Below are 13,149 nucleotides of genomic sequence, written 5' to 3' on the forward strand. Positions count from 1 at the left end.
CCGTCAAGTATGATGTGGGATTTATTTGCTCTTTAGTTAAATGTGTTTTTGTTTGATTTACTCACGATAGGTAACTTCAGAAAGTGCTCTGACTATAACAAAAACAGTTAAAGAGATGATTAGACTTTTTAAAAAATCTGGGGCATTCAGCCTGCGTGGAGAATTAGTGAAGAAAATAGTCTATCTGGTTGCTGATGTAATGGGAGTGTCTGACAACAGCACAGTAAATTCAAGGAACCTATTATTTAATGGTCTGGAAGTGACAACTGAGCTTTTATTGGTAAGAAATGACTAATGGCATTTTTCTGTGAGATAATCTTCTATAATTCTATATATTCTATAAATTTTATTTTTTAAGCTGGAATATTAAAAGTTGCTACAAAAGTATTCCTTGAGGATGTAACTACGAAAATGGACATGGGAAAACCAGTTGATGTAGTGTACCTGAACTTTCAGAAAGCCTTTGATAAAGTCCCACATAGGAGATTAGTGGGCAAAATTAGAGCACATGGTATTGGGGGTAGGGTACTAACATGGATAGAAAATTGGTTGGCAGACAGGAAACAAAGAGTAGGGATTAATGGGTCCTTTTCAGAATGGCAGGCAGTGACTAGTGGGGTACCGGAAGGCTCGGTGCTGGGACCGCAGCTATTTACAAAATACATTAATGATTTAGATGAGGGAATTAAAAGTAACAATAGCAAATGTACAGATGACACAAAGCTGGGTGACAGTGTGAAATGTGAAGAGGATGTTATGAGAATGCAGGGTGACTTCAACAGGTTGGGTGAGTGGGCAGATGCATGGCAGATGCAGTTTAATGTGGATAAATGTGAGGTTATCCACTTTGGTGGCAAGAACAGGAAGGCAGATTACTATCTGAATGGTGTCAAGTTAGGAAAAGGGGAAGTACCACGAGATCTGAGTGTCCTTGTTCATCGGTCACTGAAAGAAAGCATACAGGTAGAGCAGGCAGTGAAGAAAGCTAATGGTATGTTGGCCTTCATAACAAGGGGAGTTGAGTATAGGAGCAAAGAGGTCCTTCTGCAGTTGTACAAGGCCCTGGTGAGACCCCACCTGGAGTATTGTGTGCAGTTGTGGTCTCCAAATTTGAGGAAGGACATTCTTGCTATGGAGGGGGTCCAGCGTAGGTTCACTGGGTTAATTCCAGGGATGGCGGGAATGTCATATGTTGAAAGATTGGAGTGTCTGGGCTTGTATACACTGGAATTTAGAAGGATGAGAGGGGATCTGATTGAAACATATAAGATTATTAAGGGATTGGACACGCTAGAGGCAGGAAACATGCTCCCAATGTTGGGGGAGTCCAGATCCAGAGGCCACAGTTTAAGAATAAGGGGTAGACCATTTAGAACAGAGTTGAGGAAAAATTTTTTCACATAGAGGGTTGTGGATCTGTGGAATGCTCTGCCTAAGAAGGCAGTGGAGGCCAATTCTCTGGATTCTTTCAAGAAAGAGTTAGATAGATCTCTTAAAGATAGTGGAGTCAAAGGATACGGGGAGAAGGCAGGAACAGGGTACTAATTATGGATGATCAGCCATGATCACAGTGAATGGTGGTGCTGGCTCGAAGGGCCAAATGGCCTACTCCTGCACCTATTGTCTATTGTCTATTGAATATGTTTCCCTACACTCCGACTAATTATCTGATCTCACAAAATTTGTGAAATAATTCACATTCTATAAGGTATTTTCATGATAACACATGTTCTGTTATTTCTTATAGTGACAGGTGAATCGATGGTATTCTAGTCCCCCCCCCACACCCCCACACCCCCACACCCCCACAAAGGCCTTTATGAAATATTGTAGCTATATCTGTTGAAGGAACATAGAACATGGAATTCAACAGCACTCTAAGTGGCAATAAACGAGGACTGAGTGTCCTCATAATCTAATCTAATCTAATCTCTGGCAATGACCGCTCCCACAATAGTCACTCCACTTGAACCTAGCTTCTTTATATTGGCCCTTGACAAATGCCGATTAACCCAAGCAATCTAAATCTCCTCAGAAAGTCCTGACAGGCCCTACTCACTTTTTAAAACTAGCACTAAGTATTTATTATTGCTCAGTTCATAAACTACTTATGAAACTATTTTATTCTGTTGTATTTTGCTATATTATTCTTCTGTTTAATATTGGCTTGTTTGTTATATTCAATTATTTTGAATTAAATTAAATGAATCCAGAAAATATAAATAATGGAATAAAGCCAAAATGGGCAGCAAAGGGGTATACCAAAGAACATTTTGATCGGGGGTGATCTACAGAAAATTGGAGGAGAGGATGGGTGAAGAGCAAAGAACTGCTGTGTTGGGCATTGAACTGGAATAAGAGGTGGAATGTGGATTGGGCAACAGCATTTTGGATCTGTGATCAGGGTTGAAGTCTGGAATCAGCAGACTCAGTTGAGTGGAGGGAATGAAAAGACCACTAAGGGGAAACATAGAAACATAGAAAATAGGTGCAGGAGTAGGCCATTCGGCCCTTCGAGCCTGCACCGCCATTCAGTATGATCATGGCTGATCATCCAACTCAGAACCCTGTACCTGCCTTCTCTCCATACCCGCTGATCCCTTTAGCCACAAGGGCCATATCTAACTCCCTCTTAAATATAGCCAATGAACTGGCCTCAACTGTTTCCTGTGGCAGAGAATTCCACAGATTCACCACTCTCTGTGTGAAGAAGTTTTTCCTCGTCTCGGTCCTAAAAGGCTTCCCCTTTATCCTCAAACTGTGATCCCTCGTTCTGGACTTCCCCAACATCGGGAACAATCTTCCTACATCTAGCCTGTCCAATCCCTTTAGGATTTTATACGTTTCAATCAGATCCCCCCTCAATCTTCTAAATTCGAACGAGTGTAAGCCTCGCCGATCAAGTCTTCCATCATATGAAAGTCCTGCCATCCCAGGAATCAATATGGTGAACCTTCTTTGTACTCCCTCTATGGCAAGAATGTCTTTCCTCAGATTAGGGGACTAATTGTCCATCACCTGACTTAGAAATACTTCTGTTAAGGCATGTGCCTTGCAAACTGTGTTGATTTCCACATCAATGTTATTTTTGTCTCATTTTGTGCCCAGTGGCTCCAGTCTTGTACACATGGAGAGTCTAGATCAAACATCCGGAAGCATGGCACCAGTAGACAAAGTAGAGATGGAGTTACCTCTTTAAAAATATATTGGTTAAAAACTGTAATGCTATGCATATTTTAGATTAACCTCTAAAACCAGCTTCCAACATCACTGACATGTTCAAACCGTTGCTCCTTAATAGCTGGATAGCTGTCAAAAGGCCAAGATCGATTGTCCTTTGCCTTTCTGTTGCTCCAGGTTTAGGCTACACTTACAAACAAATAAATGGTATTCCCCATTATCCTAATATATCTTGTTGAGGTGGAGATTCCCAGCATCACTGAAACTGGGTTGTTGGCTGGGATCTTGGCGCATACATTTTCTAGGCAATTGAACTAATTATAAAGCAGCAGTCTTTATTTTTGCAAAGTTTCTAGCAAAGCTTGTATATACTGTATTTTAAACTGAACAAAATAATTCAACTCTAGAATGAAAGAATGTCTCTTAAAATTCATCTCTTTCAGCAATATGTGCAAATCAGCAATCAATCACAGTTTTATGTGAACACCAATTTAATGGAGCTCCAGACTTATCAAAATCATGGTTTTCTGAACACAGTGCAAAGCACACATTCTGCCAAATTTTTTCTTCCTGACTTTTTGGATAAAACGATTACTGCAGGAACTGGTGAAAATAATAGTTGTATCATCAGCCACTTGATCAGCTTCAAAAAAAATCCATACCTCTGGGGAAAGTCTCCATTGGAGGTTAGTTAGCAACAGAGGTACTTTGGTGTGTGTGTGTCTGTGTGTTGTGTACTTTTATAAAGGTTAAGTTTTGAATATTGATAATATTCATGAGAAGTTGTTTCAGACAATGCAACTATACAAAATCTTGGATGAACCAGTCATGATGAACTCTCGAATGTTCTGCGTTCCCACTGAGGAAGGATAAAGTGATCACTTTGACTTAACAGAAACTTAATTAGAAACTTAATTTGACTTCATTAGAAAGCTGTTACGGGTATGAGGGCTAAATTAAGATAAAAGATGTTACAAATTGCATTTTAATAACTTGGACATAGTTTCCAAGGTATTAAGAATAGTTAATGGAATGCTTTGCAATAAATAAAGTACTTTGTTATACATCACTAACATTTCATACTTTTTCAGAAGAAAATTGCTTTGATGTAATGAAAGATTGTATTTACCATTATAGGGAGTTCAGTAAGGATAGTGTGCTTGTTCTCCCTGAATATAGCCACAACTTCCTTTTTTCTATATCAGTAAAATCTTTTGCTCTATTCACAGAATTTGTGGACTATATCTATAAAGCATTGTCCACTGGGTCAACTAAATTATATATGGAGTTGTAGCAAGAAGAAGGTATTCACTCCCCTGTTTATCATAGAATTCAATTATAAATAGCTCTGATTCCATATAACCTACTTCATTAATGAAAATGTAAATGAATGATATTAATTAAAGCTGTTTATCCATTTTGGTGAGTAGGTGGTGTTGTTATTCTTTTTCTTGTAGATTAATGGAGATGTTGCTGACCTCACGCTGTATAATTGCACTAACAGAAGAAAAGTTGAAGTTAAAGGGCTCAGAACACCTGTTCTAATTGAGTTTGAAAGGAAGGACTCAAATGTAAGTTTTATCACACTGAGGTCAGGTAATGTTAGAAATATAAGACTCTTAACTGGTCCCCTTGTATGATAAAGTTGAACTCTTGACCGCTCAGCTTACTTCATCCAAGGCCTTTCCCTTTATTTGTCTACCTCAACTGTGCTTTCTCGGTAACACTATATTCTGAATTGCTATTGTTTTTGTTTCCTTTGTATTACCTGTATGTACTTATGTATGGAGTGATCTGAATGGATAGCATGCAAAACAGACTCTTTCTCTGCATCTCAATACGTGACAATAATTACAAAATTCACATTTTGAGATTCTGTGTTTTGAAATTCCAGAGCTTTCCAACTGGTAAACCCTGGAAGAACTTGCTTCCTTCAATCTTTTTTTAATAATCACTTTTAGGATCTGAGAACTGCCAGCAAGTCCATTTCCCAGATACACAATTACCCTTGAGAAGGTTGTGGTCAATTTCCCACTTGCCTGCATTAATTCCATATCCTTCGGTATATTGTTCACTCAGATTAGTATCCTGATATCTCTTAAATATTGTTAATGTTCTGCCTCCATCGCCTTCTCTGATGCATAGTCCAGTTACCAGATACCTTGAGAGCATATACTGTGGGAGCCTGTTTGACAATGTAAGCCATTATCTGTAATGACTTTCTTTTCACTCAGTAAATTAATTAACCCTCAATAATTTCAGTGTTACTGTTTTGTCAAAGAATGCTGAGCTTCTTACTGGATCAATGCCTTGTAATTTTAGACCTTCCAATCTGTTGGCCACAGTGAAATGCTATGAGCTCTTCAGTCAATAGACCAGAGAAATTAATTGAGAACAGTTTTTATTTCTTACCAATGTTAACACTTGTTTAGGTGTTTGCGTGTTTGAACGTACAAGTTCACAGATGGCCTGAAGCATGAATGGGGTTGAATAACCATGAATAAACCCTCAAGGGGTTGGAAATCCTGTTTTTTTAATCACCTGAAGTAGTGATATCATATGGGATTGCTGATATTACAAATGAAATTGGAGCTGAATGGGATATCAACAATCACATGAAATCTTAACCCCAAAATATTAAACCAATTCTTTATTTGTTTGACAATATTTTGAGATACAACACAGCAACAAGTCCTTTTGACCCAATGAGACCACACTATCCAATTACACCCAATTAACCTGTCTTTGGGATGTGGGAGGAAAATGGAGCACCTGGAGGAAGCACACATGGTCACAGGGAGAACATACAAACTCCTTGAGGGCAGTGGCAGAACTGAATCCGGGTTACTGGCACTGAAATAGTGTTATATTAACCACCATACCACCGCACTGCTCCATTGGATATATATCATGATACATCCAAGATCAGCTAATTAGCATGGGTGGTGGATTGAACTACCTTTGCACTAAAATAGTCTTTTTTTTGTTCTAATTGTGTTTGTTCTTGTAAATATTATGTACAAATTGTTTTTCTTGTAAATGCTGCTTATGTAATGCCGTGTACCTGTGATGCTGCTGCAGTTAAGTTTTTTGTTGCACCTGTGCTAACATGTACTTGTAAACATGACAATAAACTTGACTTTGATTTTGAAAGTGATATCTTCTGTTTGTTCCTTACACATAGTAAAGGAAGATTAATTGAAGCTGAGGCAATAGTGATTCAGCTTTGTTGAATATATGTGCAATTGGCTATCAGTATGCCAGCTGGAGCATTTTTCAAAGCAATCTGCTGTTTCAGATAAAACTTCTGACTACTTTCCTGTTTTATACCAGGAACAGTTCAATGTGCATGTCCTCCATCGAACCCAAATGAACATTCATATCTTGCCAGTGACACCAGCCAACCTACAGCAGGCTTTGCAGATTAGAGTGAATTTCATCAGGCCTGACCAGGAGGTGTTTCCTGTCATGCTCTTAGTGAGGTATGAAACAGTTTACACCTTTGGATCTGGGCATCCCCATACTCTTGGGAGTTGAATTGCTGCCTAAGATGTTCAGTGTTTCTGGTTGTAAGCTTCCAGAATGGTCGCCAAGGGACATTAAGAAACAGTGGTTTACTAGTAAATCAGCTTGGCTTATGGCTTGAAAAGAAGCTTGGAGGTGAAGCCGTTTTCATGTGGCTGCTGTCATTTTCTCCTAATGCAGGGTAGATTATAGTGACAGCAGATATTTTTCACACAAGTTACTATTTTACTTTTATTTTTGAAGCTAATACTTTAATTTATATGCTTCTCTAGGTCGAATAAAGAGCCAACTCCAAGTAAATATAACTTAAAACAAGTCCACCACTGGAATGGAGATGTGATCCATTTGTTTATTTCTGCAACATCGCTCTTGGGTTTGTCACTCATTCTTACGTTTTTATACTTTAATGTTTGATGTTTTAAGAATTTAAATCAAGCTAAAAGGATGTAGGTAGTCAAGAATTTAAAATGGAATGTACGAGATCCGTATAGTAACTTTCGTGTCATCTTAACTCCTTTTCTTCTACTCAACAAAATAATAAAGTATGCTTAATTTAGACATGAATTATCTTGACAATCCAGAAGGAGAGATTTTATCTTGTTCACTGTTTGGTGTGAGATTTATAAAGTTCACTTTTGTGGTATTGCTACATAAGAGCTGCTGGATAACTTGTAAGTTACAAACATATTATCGTATATGTTTTGGCACTGAATGCTTGCAAACATACACAATACTTGTTCTGTTTGAACTTGGCTGTGCCTTTTAATAGATGTCAAAGCCATGGATGTCCTTTCCAGCACTAATTTCATAGTTGACTAGTACCCTGTAACTTTCAGGGAAAGGGACTCAAATCACTAGAAGGATGCCAGCAGCACTGTTTGCATGAAATCCTCCAAATTAATCATCAGGATAAAGAAGCCATCTGTACCCTCCGCTTAGCCAACACCTCCACTATCAGTGTTCTAATTATACTCAGCCAGCTATGCAGACATACTACATAATTTGGAGACCTGACAGCAGACTTATGAAACAGACACGTTATTCCATAGTGTATTTCTAAAAGGGATAAGCTTCAAGGATGTTATCAATGCCACCTCATGCTGCGATCAACCCAAGTCAATGAATGGGGCATCTGAGAAAGTACTGAGAAACTGGAGTTCTTTTCTACAGTCCTACAGAAGCCTGGAAACCAGGGGACCTTGCACTTACCATAGCAAACCAGTGTAGGACTTGTACAATGAATTTTAGGACACTGGGGAGGGTAATGGAACAGAGGAACTTAGGAGAACAAATGCATTTTTGTTGAAAGTGGCATCACAGGTAGTGAGGAGGGTGAAGAAAAGGTGTTTAGCATGTTGATCTTTATCAATCAGAGCACTGAGTATTGGAGTTAGGACATGATGTTGCAGTTGTATAAGTCATTAGCTAGGTTCACTTGGAGTTTTGTGTACAGTTTTCTGTACAGTGCCCTGTTAGGGGAAAAATGTGGTTAAAATGGAAAAAATGCAGAAATTATTTTGAGGATGGTGCTTGGACTAGAGGGCAAGTTATAGGGAAAGGTTATCCAGGCTAGGACTTCATTTTATGGAACATAGGGGAATGAGGAACAACCTTAGAGAAATGTTTAAAATTATGAGAGGCAGAGATATGGTGGATGGTAATGGGAGAGAGGAGACCAAAATTAGGGGGAATAGAGTTAGGGTGAGAGGGTAAAAATTTAAAAGGGATCTGAGGGCTGATATTTTCATGCGGGACAGTGGTGAGTATATGAAATGAGCAGTCAGAGGCAGGTAGAATAGTATAATTAGAGATAATTAAAGAAGCACTTGGATAGGTACCTGGGGGTGGGGGAGGGGTGTTGGGGCATTGCTTGGAGGGGTACACTCTGGAAATTGAGACTTTCTGAGTGGATACCATGGACTATATGGACTCATTGGGCTAAGGGCTGTGTCCATGCTTTATTGCTCTATGATTCTGACTCCATCAAGCACCTCCTACCTCATCTGTGGTAGAGTCTGTGGGGACCACATTAGTTCATTTTAGTCATCTAGGAACACACAGAACTGGACTGGAAGGGAGTCATTCCCATCCTGAGCAAGCACTTAAAAAGAGGAACTTTATAGCTTCTAAAAGAGAACAGAAGTAAATAAGAAAGAAAGAAAGACAGAAAGAAAGAAAGAGAAAGAAAGGAAGCAAGGTATTTTTGCATTATTGAAAATTTTGGCAGGGAAAATTTATAAGGATGATTCCTGGAATGCAGGGGCTAACATATGAGGAGCCTTTGTCAGCTCTTGGACTGTATTCAATAGGGCATAGAAGGATGAGAGGGGATCTCATGGAAACATTTCAAATGTTGAAAGGGTTGGACACAGCAGATGTGGAAAGGCTGTTTCCCTTGGTGGGTGAGTCTTAGAATTAGAGGGTTAGAATTTAAAACAGAGATGAGGAGAAATTTTTTTAGCTGGAGGGTCATGGATTTATGGAATTCGTTGCCACTACGGCTGTGGAGGCTCGATCATTTTGGGTGTTTAAGGAGGAGTTTGATAGGTATCCAATTAGTCAGGGTATCAAGGGATATGGGGAAAAAGCTGGAAATTGGAACTAGATGGGAGAATAATTTAGCCCATGGTGGAGTGGCAGAGCGGACTCAATGGGCTGAATGACCTATCTCTGTTCCTTTGTCTCATGAATGTTTGTTTAATAAATAATATTTAATGTTTTTATTTTGTTAGACTCTTGCCCAAAGGTTTGTAACATTTTGAAATACATAGTAACATTGAAATCAGTGGTCTAGCTAAGCTGCAGGTCAGTGCAGCATACCAGTAAAGGGGTGGTTGATACAATAAGTATACATGGGTACCAATAGCAGTGAGATATTTAAGTTACTTTAAATACACATGTATCACAAAGAGATTCTGGTTCTGCTGAGTAGAATCTCTGGTACGCGTATCTTAGCTCACTTTGCTACATTCTATGCAAGACAGAACATTTTTTTCAGAAGTTAGCTAAAGTATAAGTATAGTGAAATTAAATAAAATAACATAGTCACAAAACTGAGAAGTAAAGGCCTCTATTATCAGTTAAATTTGGTAATCTGTTTTTCATTACTATTCACACCAGGTACTGGGACATATTATCTTGGCCTCTTAGATGCAAATTACAATAGAAAGCCCAAAAATAACTATCTTGCCAACAATGTAAGTTACACGCTAAATATCCGATGGATTCAGTGTTTGTACTGGGATGATATCAAGGAGTGGAAATCTGATGGCTGTTCACCCCGGCAGGAATCAGATTCACAGAAAATAAACTGCAGGTATGATTATTCTCAGTGATGATGTTTCTTTGGTTTGCATTTGATATTACCTTATGCAAAAAGAACTCCAATAAAATACAGCAATCTAAAATTACGGGAACTTCCGACAGTAACTGTTGGCCCTTTCCTATAAGAGCTTGAGGTGATATGGATTTCTTGCACATTCAAAACACATATACGCCAAACTTGTTCAGCCCCACATCAGATGCCTCAAGGAATCCAGTATGAGACAATGTGACTTGATGGACATTCCCTGACACCTACACTGGAGTATCTGGTCGAGTGACCCATCTGTTCTACTTAACCAGCAAGCTGTCCTTTGCCATTGATTCTAATTGAGGAGATTAGCTTGAGGGACTAAGGTGCAGAGGAATAATGTGTATTGTAGTGTTTATAAACTATTTTCAGTAGTTTTAATTAGTACAATTGTTTTTAAGTACTTTGTTTAACTGCTTTAGTTATATTAATCATTTATTATTTTTTGTTGTATATGATTTTAATAACGGGTATTTTCAAAACATCCATAGGTTTGCAAACTTAATAGCTGTTTATGTCAAGAATAAGGTTAAATGGACAAGAAACTGTATTTTCAGTTGTTTTGAGAATCAGGTTTGTTTTATCTCCTCGTTCCACAGTGCGATTTACAAACTGAAAGTCACTGCTTCCGCATTGAGCTTTGGCACCAGGGATGGAGGCAGATTTTCTCAGGGAGATGTCCCAGGAATTGTGTAAATAAGGCAGGAAAGGCGAGAGGCACACCATTGGTTACAGATTCTGACCCAAAGACCTTTGCTGTTTTATTTGTAATTTGTGCTAATTAATGCTCATTAATTTTCATTCTGAGTGGAACAAATAATTATAATGAGGAAAGCAAAATGCAACTTTACTTAGATGAGTTCCACAAAAGCTTTCACTGTTTTGTTTTACTCACAGTTTGTACTGTAAAATGCAAAATTAATCCACATCGGTCAGATTAAATGAATTAAAGTTCATGTTTGATGCTTTTGCTCTTTTCCAAATGGTTATTTCTGTCATCTTTTAGATAAATATATAATACTTAATTTTTTAATTTTTAATTAGCTGCAACCACATGACAACATTTACAGTTGCACATCAGTCGGTTAAGATGAAAGATGTCAAATTCACAGATATATTGATGTTTATCAGGTGGGTATCACAACAATTAAGGATATACTGTCTTAATACTTATGCCCTCTGGAACTGATTATTTGCATAATTAATTATATACAGTGAATAGAATTTGTCTAATATCAGCACTGGATTATTACAAGCAAATGTGTCAGTAGAGAAAAGGCAAAATTAAATAAAAATTCCTTTCATTGATAAATTAGGAATATTCTGAAATTGGTATAATAGACATATTGGAGATCAAATCTTCAATTTGATATAGAGATTTCATACTATTGGACTGTCCACTTGAGATTATATAAACTTTACACTCATGGCTACATTTGCAAAAACAAAATAAACTGAATACACTTTGAGGTTCCAAGTACTGAATCACTATGCTGATTGCTGATTGTACTTTATTAGCAAAATCCATGTTATCTCCTTTGCTCTGCTGTATCTTTTCCAATTTTAGGAAGCAAGTGCTCTTCTTATTTATTTTCAGTTATTTTTACCTCTTGACTTTTACTTGGCAACTTTTCTAAGCTTTAGACTATGGTACTGATTATCCTAAATTTGAGATTACAAACAAGTATGCATCCCAGTTTAGTTTTTATTAAAATATTCCAATACTCAATACTTGTGTAATGAATAAATATTACTTTAATAGAACCCAGTCAGCTAATGAATATTAAAAATGTTATTAATTCAGGCCAGATGGCAAAATAACCCTATTGTCTATATTTCTGATAGTCATCTATGTTTTTGGAGATTCATCATTATTTATTTCTTGCTTTGGCAGTGCTGTTGAAAACTACGTCACTTGTATCACTGTTCTGTTCGCACTGACCTTCTACCTTCTGCTGGTTATCTTGTATAAGCATAAGGATCTTGTCCTTGAGACAAAACCTAAACTCATTGTATTGCAAGACAATGCTCCCGCTGACCAGTATCTTTATGCAATCATTGTGGAGACCGGCTTCAGGACAAAGGCTGGAACCACTGCCAAGGTATTTTATGTCCTTCTTAAAATCATGTTGTCTTTCTGTAATTTAGCATTGGCAGTATCAAGTTATCAAAGAGATATAAGAAAGTAGAAAGTATTGTTCTACAAAACAAATGATTAATTCCATGTGTTCTTCTGGATGGACAATAGAACACAAATGTATTTAAAGGAATAAAATGGTGTGAACTTAAGTATATATTTTATAGGAATATCATGTGCATTAGACCAAATGACCCTGCTCAACAATATCTGTCTTATGATCCTCTCTTTGGGTCTGGCTGGTGGTGCAGTGACATCAGCGCCGGACTCCAGAACAAAGGTTCCCAAGTTCGAACCCAGTCGGGCCGCTCCTGGGCACGCTTTCCATCCGTGCCGGGTTGAGTATCGAGCTCACAACTCGGCCTCGTAAAAAAAAAACTGCGCCGTGAGAAGGACTAGGGGAACCACTCACAGAATCTTTCCTCCAAGACAACCACTTGAAAACTGGTCACTGGGGCTCTGGCAGAGTATGGCACACACAAAAAAAATGATCCTCTTATAGGGCTTATTATCAGATTTTTTCACTTTTTTTTAGCCATTCATGTGCAAGCACATTCTTATTGCTGTCTGACTACAGCAACTAGGCATACGTCAAATCTGTTATTGTCCCCATGTATTATACTGTAGCACAGAAGGAAGCTATTTGGCCCATTGTAGCAAAACCAGCTCTTAGAAGTCCCAACATTCCTCACCCCCAACATCCTCCCAACATTTCTCCCCCCACACCAGACTCAAAAACTGTTTTTCCCCAAGCAGTAAGACTGATCAACACCTCCACTCACTTACTCCAGTATTACTTAATTATTTCCTGTCACAGTCACCTTCTGTGTCCAGCCTAGCTTCATTTTATGGACATACAATCAATCTATGTATATACGCTATCTTACATATTTATATTTATTGTGTTATTTTATTATTGTTGTGTTCTTTGTCTTCTGTGCTGCATCAGATCCGG

The 13,149-nt window shown here is 38.1% G+C and overlaps 1 protein-coding gene across 3 annotated transcripts in view; it reads left to right on the forward strand.

Annotated features, from left to right (window-relative positions):
* Positions 1–13,149, forward strand: part of LOC134344346 (polycystin-1-like protein 1) — a 241,095-nt gene that overhangs the window by 151,080 nt on the left and 76,866 nt on the right. For 2 of the 3 annotated variants that reach the window (XM_063043975.1, XM_063043976.1), the window contains exons 35-43: positions 71–280; positions 3,624–3,866; positions 4,410–4,484; positions 4,638–4,751; positions 6,514–6,662; positions 6,978–7,078; positions 9,826–10,021; positions 11,102–11,188; positions 11,952–12,159. In XM_063043975.1, coding sequence (XP_062900045.1) covers positions 71–280; positions 3,624–3,866; positions 4,410–4,484; positions 4,638–4,751; positions 6,514–6,662; positions 6,978–7,078; positions 9,826–10,021; positions 11,102–11,188; positions 11,952–12,159 — 1,383 coding nt within the window. The remainder of the gene's footprint in view (positions 1–70; positions 281–3,623; positions 3,867–4,409; positions 4,485–4,637; positions 4,752–6,513; positions 6,663–6,977; positions 7,079–9,825; positions 10,022–11,101; positions 11,189–11,951; positions 12,160–13,149) is intronic. The other variant, XM_063043977.1, reaches the window with a different exon arrangement.

Source organism: Mobula hypostoma, chromosome 3 (assembly GCF_963921235.1).
Source record: "Mobula hypostoma chromosome 3, sMobHyp1.1, whole genome shotgun sequence".
Taxonomy (NCBI): domain Eukaryota; kingdom Metazoa; phylum Chordata; class Chondrichthyes; order Myliobatiformes; family Myliobatidae; genus Mobula; species Mobula hypostoma.